Source organism: Rhinoraja longicauda, chromosome 2 (assembly GCF_053455715.1).
Source record: "Rhinoraja longicauda isolate Sanriku21f chromosome 2, sRhiLon1.1, whole genome shotgun sequence".
Taxonomy (NCBI): domain Eukaryota; kingdom Metazoa; phylum Chordata; class Chondrichthyes; order Rajiformes; family Arhynchobatidae; genus Rhinoraja; species Rhinoraja longicauda.
In genome coordinates, this window is record NC_135954.1 from 105,876,718 (window position 1) to 105,901,680 (window position 24,963).

Below are 24,963 nucleotides of genomic sequence, written 5' to 3' on the forward strand. Positions count from 1 at the left end.
CACAGGTGCAATGATCAGCTTGCCAGCATCTCAACTCCACTGAAATGTTCATAAGAGGCATGCTGAGATGTTGGCACACAATCAACACTTCACCGGTGGTCCAGTGCACTTGAATGGATATTCTTTTAACTGCAGACATGGTGGCTGAAGATCCATTAGTCAAGCGTGCAACTGTACCTTGAGCTGTCTCCTTCCTGCTCGTGCCCGCCGCCAGACTGACGCATGCCTGTTTGCTTTAATTTATACCTATCTGTGCATTGAATTAATTCAAAGCTGTCTGAATCATTTAAGGCAACTTCACTATCACTGTGGGAATGGGAGGGGGAGTTAAAGTGCTTAGCGACCGGGAGATCAGCTAGGTTTCGGCGGACTCAGCGGAGGCGTTCAGCGATTCCTTCTCTCCTGAGATGCTGCCTGACCCGCTGAGTTACTCCAGCATTTTGTGAATAAATACCTTCGATTTGTACCAGCATCTGCAGTTATTTCCTTTCACTATCACTGGAAAGCACTGATGGTCTTTCCACGGAAGGTTACATTGATGCAGCGTTCTTGTGAGACATCATGAATTCTGCAACAAATCCTGTCATTAACTGGGTTCATTTTGCAGCGCCGGAGATCCGGGTTCCATCCCGAATACGGGTGCTTGTCTGTATGGAGTTTGTACGTTCTCCCCCGTGACCCGCCTGGGTTTTCTCCGGGATCTCCGGTTTCCTCCCACACTCCAAAGACGGACAGGTTTGCGGGCTTGGTGTAATTGTAAATTGTCCCTCGTGTGTGTAGGACAGAGTAAGTGTCCGGGGATCGCTGGTCGGTGCGGACTCGGTGGGCCGAAGGGCCTGTTTCCTCGCTGTATCTCTAAACCAAATGAAAAAACTAAAAAGGTGAAATCAAAATGGAAAAATAATTTTCAAATATTTGCTTTTAAAATAAATTCACTGCTAAATCCCAGTGTGCTGAAATTGGAGTCTTGATGAAGTTCTTGACTCATGATCCAAAAGTTCAGTGTTTTTCCAGTCACTTTTTGTCTGCAAAGCAAAGGCTGGAATGTGTTGACTGTGGTGATAGATTTGGAATTATTTTGATAACAGTTGTGTTCCTTCACTGCTTTAAACAGAGTTGCATTTATCAAACTTGCCTTTGGCGCAGTTGAAGATAGATGACTCAGTGAAGACTGAAGCAGAGGCTGACAGTTAACAATGACTGAATTAGTTTTAACGTAGAACTTCTGGATTAAAAAATTCAGTATGGTTGAAAATGAAATCACTAAGTCCAACAAGAATGTAACTGAGAAACAGTAAATGCTGGATGCATTCAATAGCTCAGGCATCATCTCTGGAAAGAGAAACAAAGTTAAGAGAGATTTTTTTTAGATTTAAATTTAGAGATACCACGCGGAAACAGGCCCTTCGGCCCACCGAGTCCGCGCCGCCCAGCGATCCCCGCACATTAACACTATCCTACACACACTAGGGACAATTTTTACATTCACCCAGTCAATTAACCTACAAACCTAAACGTCTTTGGAGTGTGGGAGGAAACCGAAGATCTCGGAGAAAACCCACGGGGAGAACGTACAAACTTCGTACAGACGGCGCCCGTAGTCAGGATCGAACCTGAGTCTCCGGCGCTGCATTCGCTGTAAGGCAGCAACTCTACCGGACACAGAATGCTGGAGTAACTCAGCGGGACAGGCAGCATTTCTGGAGGGAAGGAATGGGTGATGTTTCGGGTTCAGACTCCTCTTCAGACTTCAAAGTTAAGATATCAGCTTGAAGATTTTCCAGTCCTCATGAAGGTTCTTCAGTCTGAAATGCCAACTCTTTCTCTTTCAACTGGAGAGTGTTTCCAGGATTTTAGTTCAGGCCATCAGCAATATTTTGATTTTTATTGAGCATATGATCGAGATTCTCGGCAGCTACTTGATGATGGTTATTCCAATAATTGGAAAGGTTGCCACACAGATAATCAGCATTTTGAATGAACTGTGATTATATTAACCACCATAAGTTCTATAATTGTTAACAGTATGAAATGAAGTGTATATCTCTAAATAATCTGCTTTGGGCAACACTTGGGTGGAAAAGAAAATCATAGGTAGGGGTGGGTGCTGGTGAGGAGCAAGTGCTTCAAATTGCATTCAAAATAAATGTTCTGTATTTTAACTCTCATGTCCTTCCTTGCAGCTTGTTGCCGTCTTTGAAGAGCAAGATCCTCATCATGTTGGAGATGGCACCAGTGCCAGTTCAACTGGCACTCAAAGCCCGGAAATGTTCACCAACGAGTCTGCGCCCAATTCCTTGTCTGCGTTTCAACCCTATCAGGTGTCAAGTGAGATCGAGGTCACGCCCTCTGTCCTCCGAGCAAGTGAGTCTCTTTACATCCTTTAAATACTTGACCTATGATGAGCGTTTGTCGGCACTGGGCCTGCACTCGCTGGAGTTTAGAAGAATGAGGGGGGGACCTCATTGAAATGCACAGAATAGTGAAAGGCTTGGATAGAGTGGATGTGGAGAGGATGTTTCCACTAGTGGGAGAGTCTAGGACTACAGGTCACAGCCTCAGAATTAATGGACGTTCTTCTAAGAAGGAAATGAGGAGGAATTTCTTTCGTCAGAGGGTGGTGAATCTGTGGAATTCTGCCACAGAAGGCCGTGGAGGCCAAGTCAGAGGTAGATTTTTAAGGCAGAGATGGATAGATTCTTGATTAGGACAGGTGTCAGAGGTTATGGGGAGAAGGCAGGAGAATGAAGTTAGGAGGGAGATATAGAACAGCCATGATTGAATGACAGAATGGACTTGATGGGCCGAATGGCCTAATTGACCTTATGACTGATACTTTATTTTGTTTTACTTCCTGGCAGTTATTTGCTAATATTGTTACCGTATAACTGTTTTTTTGCCTGTAATTTTTTGTTGTTTTTGTTTTGCACATTTTCATTTCCTTCTGCATAGTATGGCTACCCCTTGCTGTCATGCCTTCTGCATCTCTTTGACATTTGCAAGCAGCAATGATAAAGGCATATTGGAATGGGCAGAGAGTTATGAGTAGAATAACGTCGAAACCTCCCCTTTATCAGAGCTATCTATGTTAGTCCCCATGTCCTGAACAAAATTCCCTATCTCTTCCTCTTCTTCTTTCGTATGTCAACGACGTTGTGTCCTTTCGTACCAACCTGCATCGACAATTCCTTATTTCCACGTTATTTTAACTCGACTGGTTAGCGATAATGTTGTTGTGGAGAAAAGAGTAATGATTGAAATATGCAATTTTAGGCTGGGAAGGTAGGTACATCGCAAAAAAGGTGAACGATTGCAGCTAATTCTATGAGCATCTAACCAGCTTATGCCTGGAATAACTCATTCTGTAACGATGAGGATAATGGGCGTGCTAGGTTCAGAGGATTGCTGGTGTGGGAAGTGTGCAACACCTATCAAAAGATTGAAATAACAACAGGTGGTAGATGATTCAAACAGGATGAGTTCAAATTAGCAATGATAAAAATTGCAAATGCTGGCAACTGCTGATTCCATGAATATGATAGCTAAATCACAAATTGCTCGGTGAATGAGAGAGGCAGCAGGAAATCAGGAGGGATTTCAACATCCTGGAGGTGTAATGGACAGCAGGAACAATCGTTACCGCACCATGAAAGTGAGACCAGCTCAGTAAAGACAACAGACAGCTTTCCCTCAGACTGTAGCGTGGGGCAGGATATTCCAACAGAAACCAAATTCATTTAATATTTAAAAGTCTATTCATCAATTATTCTTTCCTTGAAGGTGTATGTATGCCGGCCCAGTTTTTAGTTCCATATTACGTTAGGTAAATGTAAAAATTGTCCCTAGTGGGTGTAGGATAGTGTTAATGTACGGGGATCGCTGGGCGGCACGGACTTGGAGGGCCGAAAAGGCCTGTTTCCGGCTGTATATATATGATATGATATGATATGATATGATATGACAACAGTCAAAAGTGGCAATTGGTGCTTCAGAGTACCGTCGTTGACGCTTTGCTGCAAATTTTGCCAGTTCCGTAGAACGACCCAGGGTGGCGACGAGGATGTAAAGCAGCTGCAGCTCCCACCACCAACCCCCCACCCCCATCTCTGTATGTTCCACTCTTGTCCATTTACCTCACAAATGTTGTTAGCTGTTCCTGCCTCTACCGTCAACTCTGGCAGCTCATTTCCAGATTCCAAAGATGCTTTGTGTGTAAAAAAACAATTACTCCTCCACACTCACCACATTCAAAACATCGCTGAAGTCTCACCTGTTCAGTACTGCCTTCAACCACTGAAGGTCACCTCACCTTCTGTCTCCTTTCTCTGTTCATTTATTTATTTACTTATTTATCTATTTATTCATTTCCCTATGTTCTCAAAATCTCTGTAAAGCGTCTTTGAGTATATGAAAAGCGCTATATAAATAAAATGCATTATTATTATTATTATTATTATACCTCAGTTCTCCTCCCTTTCACATTAAACCGATGCCTCCAGTTTAAAACACATCTCCTACGGGAAATGGATACCGGCTATCTACGTATCAATACAATACAATATATCTTTATTGTCATTGTACAGGGGTACCAACGAGATTGGGAATGCGCCTCTCATACGATGCAATAAATTAATTAGCTAGTCAGTATTAATTTAAACAACCCAATGAAACAAATTGTAACAGTTTTAAAACAGAATAAAGTGCAAGTAGATCTGTGCCGGATCACTGTGCGATGTGACCATCCGGCTCAGCAGGACCGTTTCATGGCAGCTATGGCCCTGGGGGTGAAGCTGTTCCTGAGTCTGGAGGTGTGGGCGTAGAACGCCTTGTATCGTCTGCCTGATGGTAGAAGTTCGATCAGACTGTTGCAGGGGCGTGAAGAGCCTTTGTGGATGCTGGTGGCTTTTCTGAGGCATCATGTGCTGTAGATGCCCTCCAAGGCTGGTAGCCATATCTATGCCATACAAAGTTTTATGCACCTCCATCATGTCATCTACCAACCTCCTTTGCTCTGGGGAAAGCAGACCCAGTCTACCCAATCTCTTCCACACTCTCTCTTCTTTAATTACATCCTTCCTCTCATGTTGGGCAAGCAACCAGAACTGCACATGATATTCCTCATGTGGCCCACTGAGGTTTTGTACAACTGTAGTATGACTTGTGTCGACACAAAATGCTGGGGTAACTCAGCGGGACAGGCAGCATCTTCAGACCCAAGTCGGAAGAAAGGTCTCGACCCGAAAAGTCACCCATTCCTTCTCTCCAGAGATACTGCCTGTCCCGCTGAGTTACTCCAGCATTTTGTGTTGACCTTCGATTTAAGCCAGCATTGCAGTTCCGTCCTACACATGTAGTGTGAGTTGCCTTGCTCACCACCCCGTTTACCTGTGTTCCATTTACAGAAAACTAAAAAAACTCGTACCCAATGTCATTCTGTTCAACAATACTCCCCAGAGCCCTGCATGAACTATGCTTGATCTGTGTTTGGCCACCAAGTTCTGCTCGATATTTTTTTAGCTGAGGCACACCAAAAAAGGTATCCCATGACCAGAACTTGTGGAGTTGGATCTCACTAAGACGCGAGTCCAATTGGCAAGAAGGAATAAAGCATTATACATTTTTAAAACTGAATAATGTTTTTTGATGGAAAGCCTGGCCTGTTTTTATATCATTGAGTCCTTTTTGGAATCCTATCAAGTTAAGCACTCAGAAAAGTGAGGGTGTCCCAGTTGTAAGAATTAAAAATGTTAAACTTTTCCATCTGCAGTCATTGGCGCTGTGGGTTCGCTAACAGTGTAGCAGGACTAGTGCCAACTGTAACAAATGCTGCAGGAAGTACAAAGTGGGAAAGCCATTGCCATAACACTGAAATGTGTCTTGGCAGTTCCTCTCTTCCCTCAGCTGCCCTGTTGTCAAAACTTACCTTGCCACATGAAGGCCCAATTACGAAGAGGGGGAATTTAAAAAAAAATTATTCTTTATCTTAAAAGTTTGAGAATTTTATTGCAAGTGTCCAAATGGAACCCAGACATTCTTCTGCAAATGGCAATTCACAGGAAAACAGAGGAAATGTTCGACGTGGAACCTCTTTCTAATTACAAGTTAAATTTTTAATTTCTCTCTTCTCAATTTGCGAAAAGGCCTTATTTTTCTTATTCTTTTCTCATTCTTAAACCAGCATCTGCAGTTCCTTCCTACACAATATCACTGCAACAAACTGGAAGTTTTAGAAAGTTATTTGGAAGTTGTAGAAAGTTAAGAGAGACACAAAACGCTGGAGTAACTCAGCGGGACAGGCAGCATTCTTGGAGAGAAGGAATGGGTGAAGGTTCGGGTCGAGACGCTTCTTCTGACTGTTTGTAAGTTGTGTTTTGCAAGCCAGATACAGCAAACTCCAATTATCCACGATCGCAATGCTTCGAAATCCCGATTTTTGGGCACTTGGCTCAACTGTGCTATTTCTACTCCAATTTTAAACTCAGTTGGGCCCAGTTACTCAGATGCTTTTTAAAGCTCACGGAACCGGTTTCAAGCAAACACTTGGAAGTCACTTGGTCTTGTTTCCAACACTCCCTTTTTAAACTTGCTGGGTTTATTTGAAGATTTATTGCGCAGCTGTGTAACCAAGGGGGACTCGGTGAAGGGGGACCCCATGAGCAAAGATACTAGAGGAACAAGATAGACCACTCAACCCTAAAAACCGTAGTACGTCATGGCGCCATTTTAGTAGGCAGAAACTTGCAGAAACATTTAAAAAGAAAAATAACAAAAATCTGTGAATTGATAGATGAGATATAATCTGCATTTTAATGGTATCATCGCACATACTGTTCCCCCAAAACACTGATTACACTGCGAGAGGCAAAGCGAACGGCGGGTTTTGCCTACTAAAATGGCTCCTTTGTGTACTACACTTCAGTATAGGTGATTTCTACAGAGTGGTCCATCTTGTTCCTCTAGTGTCATTGGCCATGAGTGGGTGGGCAGAGGTGAAGGAGAACAAGGGTGGATCTTGTGCGGGATACTTTGTAACTTTGTCGGCGCCCTTTATTTGGCGACTATTTGCATACCTTGGGTGTACAAGCAAATAATTTCACTGTGCCTTGTCACATGTGACAATAAAATATTCAATTCAATTCAATTCATCTAAAAACAGACCTAAATTGAAACTGTTTCAGCATAACTAAAGACGCCATTCAATAGTACATAAAGTCTGCCACTCCGGCACTCCCAAAGTGAAGCATAGACAATAGACAATAGAAAATAGGTGCAGGAGGAGGCCATTCGGCCCTTCGAGCCAGCACCGCCATTCAATGTGATCATGGCTGATCATTCTCAAACAGTACCCCGTTCCTGCCTTCTCCCCATACCCTCTGACTCCGCTATCCTTAAGAGCTCCATCTAGCTCTCTCTTGAATGCATTCAGAGAATTGGCCTCCACTGCCTTCTGAGGCAGAGAATTGCGTCATGAAGTGCTTCTATAGTTTTCTGGCCACTGCATTGAAATGTTAGTTTATCTTAAAAGTTAACAATTCAAGACTCCACTCCTTCTGAGGCATCCAGTCCCGCAATACCCACCATCAAGAGTGCTGTAAAATCATGAGGGGAATAGAAAGTGCATTAAACCATGAGTTTAATGCACACAGTCTTTTTCACCAGGGTAGGGGAATCAAAAACAAGAGGACATATGTTTAAGGTGAGAGGGACAAAATCGAAATGAGCCAGAGGGGTAACTTTGAGTTGCAGTGAATTCCTGGAGCCATCGAGAATTCTTTATAGAAATTCGAAATGGAACCCAGATATTGTTCTGCAGATGGCAATTCACAGGAAAAAGATGGAAATGTCTGATGTGGAACTATTTTTTATTACAAGTTACGTTTTTAACTTCTCTATTTTCAATTTGTGAATTGTTTTTTTCTTGTTTATTTTTTGCCGCAAGTGAATATCTGCTACCATAGGTCAAAGCTGGGTTGCATTTTTATGATAGGGTTATTGTGTTTTAAATTGCCCAAAGCAACTTCTGCTGATATTGTCTTTGCTTACCTTTGCCATCCCTTAATTTGTTGAATTTCCAAATTTCAATCCGTCTGCCTCAAACATCCTTGGTCGATGAGCACTTGCAGTATTTTCGCGGCTCAGACATCATGGAAACAGGCCCTTCAGTCCAACTCGTCCATGCCGACCAAGATGCCCATCTGAGCTAGATCCATTTGCCTGTGTTTGATCCATATCCTTCACGACTTTTCCTATCCATGTCCCTGTCCAAATGTCTTTTGAATGCTGTTATTGTGCCTGGCTCAATTACTTCCTTTGGCAGCTCGTTCCAAAAAGATACCACTCTGTATGGAAAAAGTTGACCTTTGGGGTCCTACTAAATCTTTCCCCTCTCAGCCATGCCCTCTCCTTCATAACTCGTTTAGTTTAGTTTTTTATTATTATTGTCATGTGTACCAATTCTCCAACAATGCCTGTGTGCGTTCACCCCATCTCTGCCCTTCATGATTTTAATATGCCTTGATAAGATCACCCAATAGTCTTCGACGTTGCGAGGAATATAGTCCTAGCCAGCCTAACCTCTCCCTCTAGCTTCATTCCTCCAAGTCCTGGTAACATCCTTGTTGAATAAGAAAATAACTGCAGATGCTGGTACAAATCGACGGTATTTATTCACAAAATGCTGGAGTAACTCAGCAGGTCAGGCAGCATCTCGGGAAAGAAGGAATGGGTGACGTTTCGGGTCGAGACCCTGCTTCAGACTGAAGAAGGGTCTCAACCCGAAACGTCACCCATTCCTTCTCTCTCTCTCGAGATGCGGCCTGACCTGCTGAGTTACTCCAGCATTTTGTGAATAAACATCCTTGTTGATCTTTTCTGCTTAATGGCATCTTTTCTACAGCAGGGTGATCAAAACTGAACAAAGTACTTCAATTGAGACCCCAGCAATGTCATGTACAACTGTAACGGAATATCCCAGTGCCTTTTCCCATTGCCGTGACTAAAGAAGGCCAGTGTGCCAAAAGCCTTCTTCACCACCCTGTCTATGTCTCACGCTACTTTCAGGGAACAATGTCAGTTTGAGTTTAGTTTATTTTCACGTGTCCCGGGGTATCGTCAAAAAGATTTTGATGCGTGCTATCCAGTCAGCGGAAAGACGATGCATGATTACAATCGATCAATTCACAGTGCGGAGATACATGATAAGGGAATAACGTTTAGTGCAAGATAAAGCCAGCAAATTCCGAATAAGGATAGCCTAAGGGTCACCAATGAGGTAGATAGATGTACTTGTACTTGGTCCGCGTTGGCCAAACTGATCTCCCGGTGGCTGAGCACTTCAACTCCCCCTCCCATTCCCAGTCTGACCTTTCTGTCATGGGCCTCCTCCAGTGCCATGGTGAGGCCCACCGGAAATTGGAGGAACAGCACCTCATATTTCGCCTGGGCAGCTTGCAGCCCAGTGGTATGAACATCGACTTCTCCAACTTTAGATAATTCCTCTGTCCCTCTCTTCCCCTCCTCCTTCCCAGTTCTCCCTCTGTCTTCCTGCCTCCACCGATATCCTTCCTTTGTCCCGCCCCCCTGACATCAGTCTGAAGAAGGGTCTCGACCCGAAACGTCACCCATTCCTTCTCTCCCGAGATGCTGCCTGACCTGCTGAGTTACTCCAGCATTTTGTGAATAAATACCTTCGATTTGTACCAGCATCTGCAGTTATTTTCTTATACTACTTGTACTCCTAGGTCCCTCTGCTCTACAAAACTCCCCAGGGTCCTATCTTTCACGGAGAGGGTCTTTCTTACCTAGGTTTGACTTCTCAAAATGCAGCCTTTGCCAGCTGAATTAAATTCCATTTGCTGTTCCACAGATCACTTACCCAGTTGATCAGGATCCCTCTGTAATTTTTTGATGACCCTTTTTTCACTGACCATTATGCAGCGTCATCTGCAAACCTACCAACCATGCTTTACATATTCCCGTCCAAATCGTGGTGTGAATAACAATAGTGGGCCCAACACCGAACCCTACGACACAACCTGGGGCGGCACGGTGGCGCAGCGGTAGAGTTGCTGCCTCACAGCGCTTGCAGCACCAGAGACCCGGGTTCGATCCTGACTAGGGGGGCTGTCTGTACGGAGTTTGTACGTTCTCCCCGTGACTGCGTGGGCTTTCTCCGAGATCTTTGGTTTTCTCCCACACTCGAAAGATGTGCAGGTTTGTAAGTTAATTGGCTTGTGTTTGTATACTTGGTAAATTGTCCCTAGTATGTGTAGGATAATGTTAATGTGCAGGGATTGCTGGTCAGGGCGCTCTCGGTGGGCTGAAGGGCCTGTTTCTGTGCTGTATCTCTAAACTAAACTAAACATCACCAGTCACAAGGCTCCAGCATCACCTTCTGCTTCCTATTTACAAGCTAATTATTCATCTAATTAGCTAGCTGTCTCTGCAATCCACACAATCTTAATTTACAGAGGGTCCAATTATGCTGAACCTTATGGAAGGCCTTGCTGAAATCCTTGCTTAGCTACATCTTTAGCCTTGCCCACGTGGACTTTGTTTACAATTTCTTCCATCGAGTTAATGAGATATGATCTTCATTACATAAAGCCTTGCTGACTATCTCTATCACTTTCCCCTGCAACTGCAGGAGATGCAACACCTGTCCCTATACCTCCCCCCTCAACTCCATCCAACGACCCAAACAGCCTTTCCAGGTGAGACAGAGGTTCACCTGCACCTCCTCCAACCTCATCTATTGCATCCGCTGCTCCAGTTGTCAACTTCTTTACATCGGCGAAACCAAACGCAGGCTCGGAGATCGCTTCGCTCAACACCTGCGCTCAGTCCGCATTAACCAATCTGATCTCCCGGTGGCTGAGCACTTCAACTCCCTCTCCCATTCCCAGTCTAACCTTTTTGTCATGGGCCTCCTCTAGTGCCATAGTGAGTCCCACCAGAAATTGGAGGAACAGCACCTCATATTTCACCTGGGCAGCTTGCAGCCCAGTGGTATGAACATTGACTTCTCCAACTTTAGATAGTTCCTCTGTCCCTCTCTTCCCTTCCCCCTTCCCAGATCTCCCACTGTCTTCCTGTCTCCACCTATATCCTTCCTTTGTCCCGCCCCCCTGACATCAGTCTGAAGAATGGTCTCGACCCGAAACGTCGCCCATTCCTTCTCTCCTGAGATGCTGCCTGACCTGCTGAGTTACTCCAGCATTTTGTGAATAAATACCTTCGATCTATAACCAACTGCTCTCTTTCCAAATGCATGTCTATCCTTTCCTTCAGATTCCCCTCCAGTAACTAACCTACTGCAGATGTTAAGATGAAGATAGACACAAAATGCTGGAGTAACTCAGCTGGTCAGGCAGCATCTCTGGAGAGAAGGAATGGGTGACGATTCGGGTCGAGACCCTTCTTCAGACTGAAGAAGGGTCTTGACCCAAAATGTCACCCATTCCTTCTCTCCAGAGATGCTGCCTGACCCGCTGAGTTACTCCAGCATTTTGTGATACCTTCGATTTGTACCGGCATCTGCAGTTATTTTCCTACTCAAGGAAAATGTAGAATCATTGTTAGCTGGGAGAAGGTAACTACAAAGCAAACAGAGATAAAATGTAGTCGGTGACAGTATAACTGGTCAGAGAACTGGGAAGAGGGAGGTTGGAGAGAGAGGAAAAGCAAGGGTTACTTACTACACGGATATTATGCTTTCTGGTGCGTAGTTCCTAGATTTTTCCTTGCAGCACTTCTTAAATAAGGGCACAACAGTGCTTACCATGCAGTCTTCTGGGATCTGACCTGTGGCTAATGATGATGCATAGATCTCAGCCAGGGCTCCTGCAATGTTTTCTCCAGCTTTCCGCAGTTTACTTGTACTTAACAGGCCCTAAGGATTTATCTATTTGAATGCATTTTAAGACATTCTTCACCTCCTCTATGCAATGCAGACTGTCCAGTAGATGTCCCCATTAAAGGGCCTGTCCCACTTAGGCGATTTTAAGGCGACTGCCGGTGACTAGGCTGTCGCCAACAGTTCGCCGGGGTGTCGGGGCCATGATACAATACAATACAATATATCTTTATTGTCATTGTACAGGGGTACAACGAGATTGGGAATGCGCCTCCCATACGATGCAATAAATTAATTAATTTAAACAGCAACAACCCAACGAAACAAATTGTAACAGTTTTAAAACAGAATAAAGTGCAAGTAGATCTGTGCCGGTTCACTGTACGATGTGACCATCCGGCTCAGCAGGACCGATTCATAGCAGCTATGGCCCTGGGGATGAAGCTGTTCCTGAGTCTGGAGGTGCGGGCATAGAAGGCCTTGTATCGTCTGCCCGATGGAAGGGGTTCGAACAGGCTGTTGCAGGGGTGTGAAGAATCTTTGTGGGTGCTGGTGGCTTTTCTGAGGCATCGTGTGTTGCAGATGCCCTCCAAGGCTGGTAGCTGTGTTCCGATGGTCCTCTGAGCTCTATGGACGACCCGCTGAAGAGCTTTCCTTTCTGCCTCCGTGCAGCTGAGGTACCACACAGGGATGCCATGTGTTAGGATGCTCTCTATGGTGCAGACTCGTGAGGAGTCTTCAAAGAATCTTAGTGGATCTCGGCGTGTTGCTGAGAAATCTTCCGGATATAAATTTCTCGGCGACAGCTGGCTTGTCGCCAGGTATCGTTGCTTATTGCGGGCGCTGTCGCATGCTGTCCCCAGGTTTGCTAGGTTGTCGCAGATGCATTTAGAAGCACGTAATATTAAATTAAGTAAACTCATTTGAAGATACCAGAAAATACTTGTGTTTAAACAATTTATTTACCGTCAGGACATTTGACGGGTAGATTGGAGGCGACAGTTTGACGGTCAGGTAAGCGTGGGAATTTTGCGATGTTTATGGCCATCAGCGATTACTTTTAAAGTTCCCTGGAAGTCTTCATGTCTTTCTCCCCAGCGGTCTTAGTATTCATTCAGTGGAGCAATAACTAAATTGTGCGATGCAATAACTAAATTGCATCGCACATTCAATATAATAATAATAATAATAATAATAATGCATTACATTTATATAGCGCTTTTCAAACACTCAAAGACGCTTTACAGGGATTTCTAGAACATAGAGAAGTGAATAAAGAGATAAATAAGTAAACGAACAGAGAAAGGAGACAGAAGGTGAGGTGACCTTCAGTGGTTGAAGGCAGTGCTGAAGAGGTGAGACTTCAGTGATGTTTTGAATGTGGTGAGTGTGGAGGAGTCTCTGACGGTTTGGGGTAGTGAGTTCCATAGGGTGGGAGCAGCGATGGAGAAAGCCCTGTCCCCCCAGGATCTGAGTTTGGTCCGAATGGGGGGGGGTCAGGAGATTGGCAGCAGCAGAGCGGTATAAGATTGGGGTTATATTGCAGTGTAATACAGGATACTCATATTTTGCTTGGGCAGCTTACAGCCCAGTGGTATGAATACTGATTTTTTTAACTTCAAGTACCCCCGGCATTCCCCCTCCCTCTCTATCCCTCCCCCACCCAAGTCGCACCAGCTTCTCATTTTCACCCAGCAAACAGCTAACAATGGCCTGTTTCCTTTATCATCATTACTTTTTTTTTGCATATCCTTCATTCATTGTTCTTTATCTCTCTACGTCATCGTCTCTCACTCGTTTCCCTTATCCCTAACTAGTCTGAAGAAGGGTCTCGACTTGAAACGTCACCCATTCCTTTTCTCCAGAGATGCTGCCTGTCCCGCCCGCTGAGTTACTCCAGCTTTTTGTCCCTATCTTCGGTTTAAACCAGCATCTGCAGTTCCGTCCTGCACATAATAATTGTTTTTTTTTGTAAGTAGTTAACATTTGCCTTGCATATTTTCAATTGTGGATCTTTTAAACACATTTTTTTCCTTAATCTGTGCCTTTTGTTTTCAAGCAGCTTTTATAATTAAGTAGCTGTGTGTAATTTTTATGTAGCTGTGTGTAAAAATATATTGCCAGCTATTCAATTAAGATAGACACTTAAAGCTGGACTAACTCAGGAGGTCGGGCAACATCTCTGGAGAAAAGGAATAGGTGACGTTTTGGCTCGAGACCATTCTTCAGATTCTGTAATGCGAAGAAGAATCTTGACCTGAAACAAGAATCTTGACCTATTATTTTTCTCCAGAGATGCTGCCTGTCCCGCTGAGTTACTCCAGTACTTTGTGTCTATCTTTGGCTTAAACCAGCATCTGCAGTTCCTTGCTGCACATAATCAATTATGATGGTAGATTTGCACCACCTTTAAACGTAATCCTCTCAGGATTGATTCCTTTTTTGCCGAGGCAGCACCAGTTTCTTGACCCAAACTGTCCCTGATTAGTCTCCACTTGGCAGGATAGAAATAAATTGTATCCTAAATATGTACTCGAGGGAAAAGCTGATGGAGTGGCATTAAGGTTCAGTCAGTATAAACTGGGGTATTCCGACTCCACATATTTCAGGATCAGCCTTGATTGCAATTGTCTTTATTCTGAAAAGCTCAAATTATAAATACGGTCTCTTTTATTGATATTCAAGAGAAAAAAAAATGGAAGTAATTTATGGGAGGTGGTTCTTTTTCAATTCTGCCTCCTGCCCCTCTCTTTATGCTGAGATTTACAAATATCTCTTTGACTTTAATTTTCTAAACACATCAGCAGAAACACCTCAAATTATGCAACTTGGAGGAATATTCCAAGGGGTTGCAATGGTAATTCGACGGCAAGCCTCTGACAATGAATTTGGGACACACGAATGTGGACAAAACGATTTGTATGGGGGCTAGAGGATACTGAGGTTTAGGAAGCGATTTACCGAAGCTTGGAGCCTGGAAGTGGGGATTGAATTGAGGCACAAGAAACTGCAGATACTCTAAAATAGACACAAAATGCTGGAGTTACTCAGTGGGACAGGCAGCATCTCTGGAGAGAAGGAATGGGTAACGTTTAAGGAACATAGAAACATAGAAAATAGGTGCAGGAAGAGACCACTCGGCCCTTTGAGCTAGCACCGCCACTCATTATGATCATTCATGGCTGATCGTCCACAATCAATAACCTGTGCCTGCCTTCTCCCATATCCCTCGATTCCACTAGCCCCTAGAGCTCTATCCAACTCTCTCTTAAATCCATCCAGTGATTTGGCCTCCACTGCCCTCTGTGGCAGAGAGGGTCAAGACCCTTGCTCAGATCGTAGTTGATCTATCTCTCCCTTCTAACCCCGTTCTCCTGCCTTCTCCGAATAACCTCTGACACCTGTACTTATCAAGAATCTATCTATCGCTGTCTTAAAAATATCTATTGGCTTAGCTCCCACAGCCTTCTGTGGCAAAGAATTCCACAGATTCACCACCTTCTGACTAAAGAAATCCCTCCTCATCTCCTTCCTAAAGGAGCATCCTTTAATTCTGCGGCTGTGCCCTCTAGTCCTAGACTCTCCCACCAGGGAAACATCCTCTCCACATCCACTCTATCCAAGCCTTTCATTATTCGGTTAAGCTTCAATCAGGTCCCCCCTCATCCTTCTAAACTCTCTCGTCATGACTCCATAGAACACGATTAAACTGGGCAATAGCTATGTAGCCTACCTCGTAAGCCAAAGGTAGACACAAGATGCTGGAGTAACTCAGCGGGACAGGCGGCATCTCTGGAGAGAAGGAATGGGTGACGTTTCGGGTGGAGACCCTTCCTTCGTCATCTTGTGTCTACCTTCAATTTAATCCAGCTTCTGCAGTTTTCTTTCCTACACACCTAGCAAGGCAATTTGAGGAAACCCGTTGCAAAATCCTAATTGATGGAAATAATGTTTGGTATTATGGGAGTTTTTTTTAGATTTAGATTTTTTTTTAGATTTAGAGATACAGCGCGGAAACAGGCCCTTTGGCACACCGGGTCCGCGCCGCCCAGCGATCCCCGCACATTAACACTATCCTACACACACTACGGACAATTTTTTTTACATTTACCCAGTCAATTAGCCTACATACCGGTACGTCTTTGGAATGTGGGAGGAAACTGAAGATCTCGGAGACAACCAACGCAGGTCACGGGGAGAACGTACAAACTCCGTACAGACGGCGCCCGTAGTCAGGATCGAACCTGAGTCTCCGGCGCTGCATTCGCTGTAAGGCAGCAACTCTACCGCTGCGCCACCGTGCCGCCCGTTGAGAGTTGAGAGTTAAGGAAGTTTAAAGCCTTTGTTAATGAGAATGACATTTGGGGAGTGAAGTCAATTGGGAGATTTTGGATGGACGAATTATGTTGGCAAGTTTGACAGAACAACAGGGGGCAGTGTATGGGAGGTGGTATTGCAAGTCTGTGGCCAACACCTTTTGTTTGAGTTCCAAGCCTATTAAGTATGAAGTGAGACCGAGGTCACACGCAGTCTATTCTCTGAACAAAATGTGCATTGCTGGCCTGGAACGTGCACAGTTCATGCATGCAGGAGAAACGTCAGCCAGTTAATTAGCACTGCCACACCACTTTGTTTGTCAGCATTGGCCGTGTGCCACAGGCAGAAGCAGGAAAATTATCTTTTGAGATGTTATTTCACTTTATGTTTAATTAGACGACCATTATAATTAAAATGCGGTGTTGGTTCCAATGTCTAGATGAAGTTTCAGGGGCTGTTAATATATCATTTTTATCGTCCTGACGATCACTTCCTACTCATCTAAAAATCTCTCAAAAGATCGTGCAAGGCTTTTAATAGAGAAATGCATTGATCAAGTCCTAGTTTGCAACTAAGACACTTTTATGCGATTAACACATTACTGCAAATGCTCAACAAAAACTTCAAATTGAAATTGACTTTAGTTTTGGGGGGATCCAGTGCAAATCTTTGTATTTAAAATGATCCAGTAAATATGAAGAAAGTGAAAGTTTTTATGGTCCTGGGGAGGGTCAGGACAGGCTGTCATTTTATCATTCAGAGTGATAAAGTTAAACACTATCTTTGAAGTACAAATATGAGACATGAAGCTTCTGAACGGACTAAAATCAGTGCCATCAGGGAACTTTTAAAACAAGTGGATCAGCAATGTTCGTTCAAAAATATAAGTTTGAAGAGAATGAATCGTGTAAGAAATTGAAATAGCAGCATAAATACATTGAAAATCCGTAAAATGCACATATACTAGAAAGGGAGGTACAATAAAGGAACTGCAGGTGCTGGTTTAGAAAAAAAGCGATGCAAAGTGCTGGACTGTGTCAGCGGGTCAGGCAGCATCAATGGAGAACATGGAGTGGTTACAAACAAGGGGGAATAGGATGGGATCAAGCTATTTGAAGATGAGTTCTTTGGGGCAGGAGCAGGCAGACACAGTGGGTCTGCCTGGCAGCCCTGTTTGTGGATTTTGGGAAGATGATAGAAACGGGCAGTGTGGGGCTGGGGAAGGCTGGAGGCTGTTTACATAGATTACATAGAAAATAGGTGCAGGAGGAGGCCATTTGGCCCTTCTAGCCAACACCGCCAATCATTGTGATCATGGCTGATCGTCCCCAATCGGTAACCTGTGCCTGCCTTCTCCCCATATCCCTTGATTCCACTAGCCCCGAGAGCTCTCTCTAACTCTCTTTTAAATTCATCCAGTGAATTGGCTTCCACTGCCCTCTGTGGCAGAGAATTCCACAAATTCACAACTCTCTAGGTGAAAAAGTCTCTTCTCACCTCAGCTTTAAATGGCCTCCCCTTTATTCTTAGACTGTGGTCCCATGGTTCTGGACTCCCCCAACATTGGGAACATTTTTCCTGCATCTAGCTTGTCCAGTCCTTTTATAATTTTATACGTCTCTATGAGATCCCCTCTCATCCTTCTAAACTCCAGTGAATACAAGCCCAGTCTTTCCAATCTTTCCTCATATGACAGTCCCGCCATCCCGGGGGTTAACCTCGTGAACCTACGCTGCACTGCTGAGGGGAGGTCACGAAAGGTGATGAGATCGGAAGCAATCCAGGAGTCGAAATAGTGGTTGAGGGTGAGGACAACTGCCACCAGACGGAGGAGAGTGTTAGTAATGGGGAAATAGATTGGGGGCTCTGCTCAAGGAAGGATCGGGGGCCTTGAGACCTTCCTGGTGGGGGGTGAAGGTGTAAAGAAACTGGACGTCCATGGTACAGATGAGGCGATGTGGGCCTCGAGATTGAAAGTTACGGTTGAGCAGAAGGGCGTGTGAGGTGTCTCGGATGTAGGTCGGGAGGGACTGAACAAGGGTGGGGTGAGGATGGAATCAAAGTGAAAAGAGAAGTTGTTGGGGGTGAGCAATCGCTCCAAGTGTTGAGGAGAGTTGGTATCGTGAATTGTCGATTGTCGGCATGCATTTGATAGCCCAAAAGATCCATTTACTTGCCGTAATTGTCCATGACTCGATTGGACACAGGTTAATATGGTCAATAGTCAATAGTCGTTTATTTGTCACATACACATAAATGTGCAGTGAAATGAAACATTACCCGCAGTTGAACAATAAGACCAATAAGAATAATCAATAAAAATGCAATAACACATACAATCATAAACTAACACCAAACAAAAGAAACATCCATCACAGTGAGTCTCCTCCAGTCCCCTCTTCACTGTGATGGAAGGCCAGAATGTATTTTTCTCTTCCCCTGCCATCTTCTCCCGCTGTCAGGCTGTTGAAGTTGCTACGTTGGGGCGGTCGGGGCTCCCGACATTGAAGCCCCCGCCGGGCGGAGAAAATCCCGCGGCCTATTTCAGGCTGCGCCGGACGGTGAAAGGTCCGCGGTGGGCCGAACCAAGCCCCGCGATTCGGGGCGGGCGAAGACGCTGTCGCTGCCGCAGGTCCCAATGTCGGCCCCCACCCAGGGGCCTGTGGGCTTCCGACGTCCACGCGGCCCGCGCCGGAGCCTCCGGAGACGAGTAGCAGCCGCTCCCGCAGCCTCCGAAGGCAGCCAGCGCCGCAGGTGGTGAGTCCGGGCCGTGGCTCTGCGAACCAGAGCCCCAGGTGGTCCCAGGTGCATGGCCGGTGGTAGGCCGCAGCGGGAACGGAGACACGACACAGAAACAAAGGTCGCATCTCCGTTCGGGAAAGACAATGTTACAGTTCCCGTTCCCTCCCTCCCAACCCCCCCCCCCCCCCCAATAACATACAAACACTACACCATATTAAACTACAATTCAGACAAAAACAACAAAAATCACAAAAGACAAACGGACTGCAGGCAAGCCGCCGCAGCTGCGAGGGCAGGCAGTGCCCATATTCATGAAAAGGTATGGCAGGCGCAAATAAGGAGAGGTTACAAACGTAGCACAACTTCTGTAATATAAAACAAACCACATCATCAAGAGTGAAGTGGAGCATTTTTTCTATTTTCAAAGGTCCTTATAAAATGTTGACCCTGAAGGGGAAGAATGTGCATAATCTATCTCCAGATTTAAAAAAATTAATATGGAGAGATGCAAAAGTGCAGATTAAATAAAAAAGTAAGCAATGCAATTACACTGTACGATAATGGACAAGTTTCACTTGCTTTGCAGAGTTGAAAGGCACACCCAGCTATTTCAGTGGATCAATCGATGAAGTCCATGGCACAATGTTAAATTAATGGTTTTAAAAGACAGGATATTAGATCGATTAGGTGGTCAGCCCATAATCAAGCGTGATGCCCAGTTGTGGTTGGTGAGAGGAAGGAGCGAGATTTTGAGTCTAATGACTGAACATAATGATCTGCTCCCTTGTGTTGAAGCAGCTTTTCGAACAACAGGGAATGCAAGTTATGAAGATGATGTATGACACAGAATGAATTGAATCTGGTGCATGTCAACACGATATTGTTTTGCTCCTGCATGAGATTTCTTTCAGTTGAGACAATCAGCAGGATTTGGGAAGACTTGTCCTTGAGGCACTGTGGCCATGAATAATTTGAACATTGTACCCTAAGCACTTAGCATAAGTGCTTTTAAATTACTCTTTTCGGTTAAATTATGCATTGGAGGTTAAAACGTTCATAGATGTTGATACTTTTATCTGACTTCAGTCAAAGCTCCCTTGTTAAACTTAGCAGAAACAGTATTAAATATATTTTAAAAATATTTTAAATGCAGTGATAAGGTCAGAAGTGGCGATGAATCCTTAAAACCACCAAAACATAGTACAATAATCGTTGCCTATTCTAACCTTATCGGATGCTGACACACCCTGTATTTTATCATATCATATCATATATATACAGCCGGAAACAGGCCTTTTCGGCCCTCCAAGTCCGTGCCGCCCAGTGATCCCCGTACATTAACACTATCCTACACCCACTAGGGACAATTTTTACATTTACCCAGCCAATTAACCTACATACCTGTACGTCTTTGGAGTGTGGGAGGAAACCGAAGATCTCGGAGAAAACCCACGCAGGTCACGGGGAGAACGTACAAACTCCTTACAGTGCAGCACCCGTAGTCAGGATCGAACCTGAGTCTCCGGCATGCGAGGAGCTGCAAAGACCAACCGTGCTGGAGTAATAACTCAGCGGGACAGGCAGCATCTCTGGAGAGGAGGAATGGGTGACGTTTTGGGTCGAGACCCTTCTTCAGACTCATGAAAACCCAGACCTCGCTTGTTGGAAGAAGGGTCTCAACCCGAAACGTCACCCATTCCTTCTCTCCGGAGATGCTGCCTGTCCCGCTGAGTTACTCCAGCACTTTGTGTCTGTCCTCGGCTCAGCTCAACATCTGCAGTTTCGTGATGTGATGTGGTGTTGTTTTAGCTGCAACTTTGACAGTGCCACTGTCTCTGAGTGGAGCACACTTGTTGACATCAGCACCCGAGGCAGCCAAGAATTTGGGCTTGTGGAAGCTGAGCAACAATGGTTCAAGAGTTGGATTTTACTTTGATATATGAAGCGCTTTGTGAAGTCATTGGGCAAGGCTTGTTTCTCTTGATTGTACGATCTGTTTGATGTGATTCATCAATGCAGAAATTTATTCTCTGGAGTGTGGACTGGGCAATTTCAAAGAATTCTTTGGTATGAAGGACTAACATGCATCAATGGTATGTGTGTATATTTTCTCAAAGATTGTAAATCACACCGCATATGTTGAACGTTTCGCTGATTTTGTATAAATCACATTTTAGAGTTCACTTTTGTAAACTTTAGTTTGAGAGATACAGCGCGGGAACAGGCCCTTCGGCCCACCGAGTCTGTGCCGACCAGCGATCCACGCAACACTAGCACTATCCTACACACTAGGAATAATTTACAATTTTACCAAGCCAATTAACCTGCAAACCTGTGCGTCTTTGGAGTGTGGGAGGAAAGTGGAGCATCCGTAGGAAACCCATGCAGGTCACGGGGAGAACGTACAAACTCCGAACTGACAGCGCCCGTAGTTAATATCGAACCCCGGTCGGCGTCTGGCGTTGTAAGGCAGCAACTCTACCGCTGCGCCACCGTGCCGCCCTTAAAATTAAAATAATAATAATCTTCATGACCTCCTCATCACTTTGTACCTTCCCTGATTCTTGTAAAGTGCCATTAGTTAGTTTGTCATTCCTCTTGGAAAGGCACTGGAGCATTTTAAGCAAGTCAGTCAGAAACATTAATTTCGGTTCATCGGATTTATTTTTAAAATATTTTTTTTACTTTGTTGCTTCTACGCTTTCTGAGCACTTTGACTAATCTCCCTTGAAGTGTGTTTTATCCCAGTGCTTTTTACTTTCAAAGCAAACAAAGGGACACAGTTTGGACTCCAGTGTAAATGCTGTTTAATTCAGATTTGCGCAGTTAATCGTGCAGGCTCTAACTATCTGGCCATGTCCCAAACACTCTCTGTTATGCTGAGCGCAGGTCACAGGTGGCTTTGCTGGTCTCCCAGTATCCAGTGTTCACTGTTCTTCACAAAGGCTGGTCCCCTGCCTCAGGGGAGGCTGGTGCTGTCTTTGTTCCCTTAGGCTCTTTTCAAATTACAGAAATAAACTTCATCATAAAAAGTACGAACAAAGGGAAAAAAGGGCAGTGCATTTAGATTGTCTATGCATTCGCAATATCATTAGTCCGATATAGAAACATAGAAACATAGAAAATAGGTGCAGGAGTAGGCCATTCAGCCCTTCGAGCCTGTACGCACCGCCATTCAATATGATCATGGCTGATCATCCAACTCAGTATCCTGTACCTGCCTTCTCTCCATACCCCCTGATCCCTTTAGCCACAAGGGCCACATCTAACTCCCTCTTAAATATAGCCAATGAACTGGCCTCAACTACCTTCTGTGGCAGAGAATTCCACAGATTCACCACTCTCTGTGTGAAAAAAAAACGTTCTCATCTTGGTCCTAAAAGACTTCCCCCTTATCCTTAAACTGTGACCCCTTGTTCTGGACTTCCCCAACATCAGGAACAATCTTCCTGCATCTAGCCTGTCCAACCCCTTAAGAATTTTGTAAGTTTCTATAAGATCCCCCCACATAAGATCCCCCCATATCCCACATATTTGTGTGTGTGCGCGTGTGTGTGTGTATAGCACCACTACCACTCACGAGGCCCCCTGGCGTGTCATAGAGTCATAGTCATAGAGTGATACAGTGTGGAAACAGCATCTTCGGCCCAACTTGTCCACACCGGCCAACGTGCCCCAGCTACACTAGTCCCACCTGCCTGCGCTTGGCCCATATCCCTCCAAACTTGTCCGACCCATGTACCTGTCTAACTGTTTCTTAAACGTTGGGATAGTCCCAGCCTCATCTACCTCCTCTGGCAGCTTTTTCCATATACTTTGTGTGAAAAAGTTACCCCTCAGATTCCTCTTAAATCTTTTCCCCTTCACCTTAAACCAATGTCCTCTGGTCCTCGATTCACCTACTCTGGGCAAGATACAAACTTACGTCGTTTGAGGGGGCTCCACACTGGACCCAGCTCTTCAATGTACCCAGATAGTAGTCCTTGCCCGCAAAGTCTTGGCATCGGCTGCACCAAGCTTCCCTCGGCACGTACCCCTACATCCAGGAATTGGACAGTTGGCAGCCTCTCCTCGCAGATATCTCGATACACCCGAAGACCAACAAGTTTCAAGCAGACCAAGAGGGTCTTTCATCTACCTGATGTCCGCATGTACATATACTGAGAACGCCCCATAGATCCAGGAGCCCAGTGTTCCACTGCCTCCTCCAGGCACACTTTCCAAATAGACAGTCTGCAAAGAGATGGGTGACCATCTCCTCCTTTACACAGCCTTCGAAAATATGGCATGCATTAATTGACGAGTGAGACTTTGATGTTACAGGAAAGATCAAGCAGGGTCGGATCCCTCTCAGCACCAGACGCGTGAGGTCTTAGTGCTTGGTGGTGAGTTTTGACAATGAGCCAGATGCTCTTGAGTCTGAGGCAGGGTCTTGACCAGAAACGTCACCCATTCCTTCTCTCCAGAGATGCTGCCTGTCTCGCTGAGTCACTCCGGCATTTTGTGTCTATCTTCGGTTTAAACTAGCATCTGCAATTCCTTCCTACACAGATGATCTTGACCCTGTGCTCAGAGCGCCATTCCATAATATATATCATGCCTTTGTCCAGAAGATTCTGCAGGACATTCTGTGCAAACCATCACTGTTTGATAGACTTGTGGGGTCTAAGGCTAACAAACTTTTGAAAAAAACTTTTTCACAAGGGAATGTCAGTGTGATAATGTCCACTGGACCAATGTTAGCTGAGTTAGCGATCAGCTGAGGTCTATCTTAGGGAACCAGTTAGCTTCCTCATCAAGTTTACAAGAAGGCAAGGCAAGGACAGCTAGATAGTGCTCTTAAGGATAGCGGAGTCAGGTGGTATGAGGAGAAGGCAGGAACGGGGTACTGATTGAGACTCAGCTAAAAATTGGTCCAGCAACTTTCCTGGATTTGGGTCTTTCACTAGTCCAATCTTGCCTGTTCTGAGAAGATGCTTACCCACACTTTCTTGATTTTGAGATGTCCCAAAGCACAAGTCAAGGTGGAAAATATAGGTGAACACAGCATCCAATTTACACACAGCATGGCCTCACAAACAAAAAATAAATTAGTTGGCAGTTAAAATGGTTTTAGTTGTTTTGGCAGAAGTATGGAAGAGATTGGCTAGGTTTGAAGAGAAACCTCCACTGATAGTGGACTGCTAATGATATAAATACATAATTGGGTAGGAAGGAACTGCAGATGCTGGTTTAAACCAAAGATAGACACAAAAAGCTGGAGTAACTCAGCGGGACAGGCAGCATCTCTAGAGAGAAGGAATGGGTGACGTTTCGGCTCGAAGAACGTCTGAAGAAGGGGTCTCGACCCGAAACATCACCCATTCCTTCTCTCCAGAGATGCTGCCTGTCCCGCTGAGTTACTCCACCTTTTTGTGTCTAATACATGATTGGGTAGCTGATATTGGTTGGAAAAGACATTCAAGGTACTGAGGCAGATGAGCTGAATTGATGAGCTCTGGGGCAAGGGAGAGGGAAAGGGAATGAAATTTGAAAGCGAGGAGATTGAGTTTGTGCAGTGTTGAGAGTTATTGCTTTCCCAAGGAAGTTGTGTTTCATTTAATCTAATAATCAAGTTAGTCTGGGTGGTTCTAGTGAGTTGGGGACCTGCATTCGTGTTATGTACGGAATGTGATAATGTGTCTTCAGAACACTGTCACCAAGAGGGAGAAAGGTCATAAGGAATAGGAGTAGAGTTAGGCCATTCGGCCCATTAAGACTACTCCGCCATTCAACCATGTCTGATCTATCTCTCCCTCCTAACCCGATTCACCTGCCTTCTCCCCATAACCTCTGACACCTGTACAAACCAAGAATCTATCTATCTCTGCCTTAAAAATATCCATTGACTTGGCCTCCACAGCCTTGTGTGACAAATAATTCCACAGATTCACCATCCTCTGACTAAAGACATTTCTCCTCATCTCCTTCCTAAAAGGACGTCCTTTAATTCTGAGGCTGTGATCTCTTGTCCTGGACTCTCCCATTAGTGGAAACATCCTCTCCACATC

At 44.8% G+C, this 24,963-nt stretch overlaps 1 protein-coding gene across 7 annotated transcripts in view; it reads left to right on the forward strand.

Annotated features, from left to right (window-relative positions):
• The window catches only part of pard3aa (par-3 family cell polarity regulator alpha, a), a 946,605-nt gene that overhangs the window by 368,125 nt on the left and 553,517 nt on the right, over nucleotides 1–24,963 (forward strand). For 6 of the 7 annotated variants that reach the window (XM_078425377.1, XM_078425422.1, XM_078425385.1 and 3 more), the window contains one exon: nucleotides 2,184–2,364. In XM_078425377.1, coding sequence (XP_078281503.1) covers nucleotides 2,184–2,364 — 181 coding nt within the window. Of the gene's footprint in view, nucleotides 1–87; nucleotides 141–2,183; nucleotides 2,365–24,963 lie in introns of those variants that run through there. The other variant, XM_078425414.1, reaches the window with a different exon arrangement.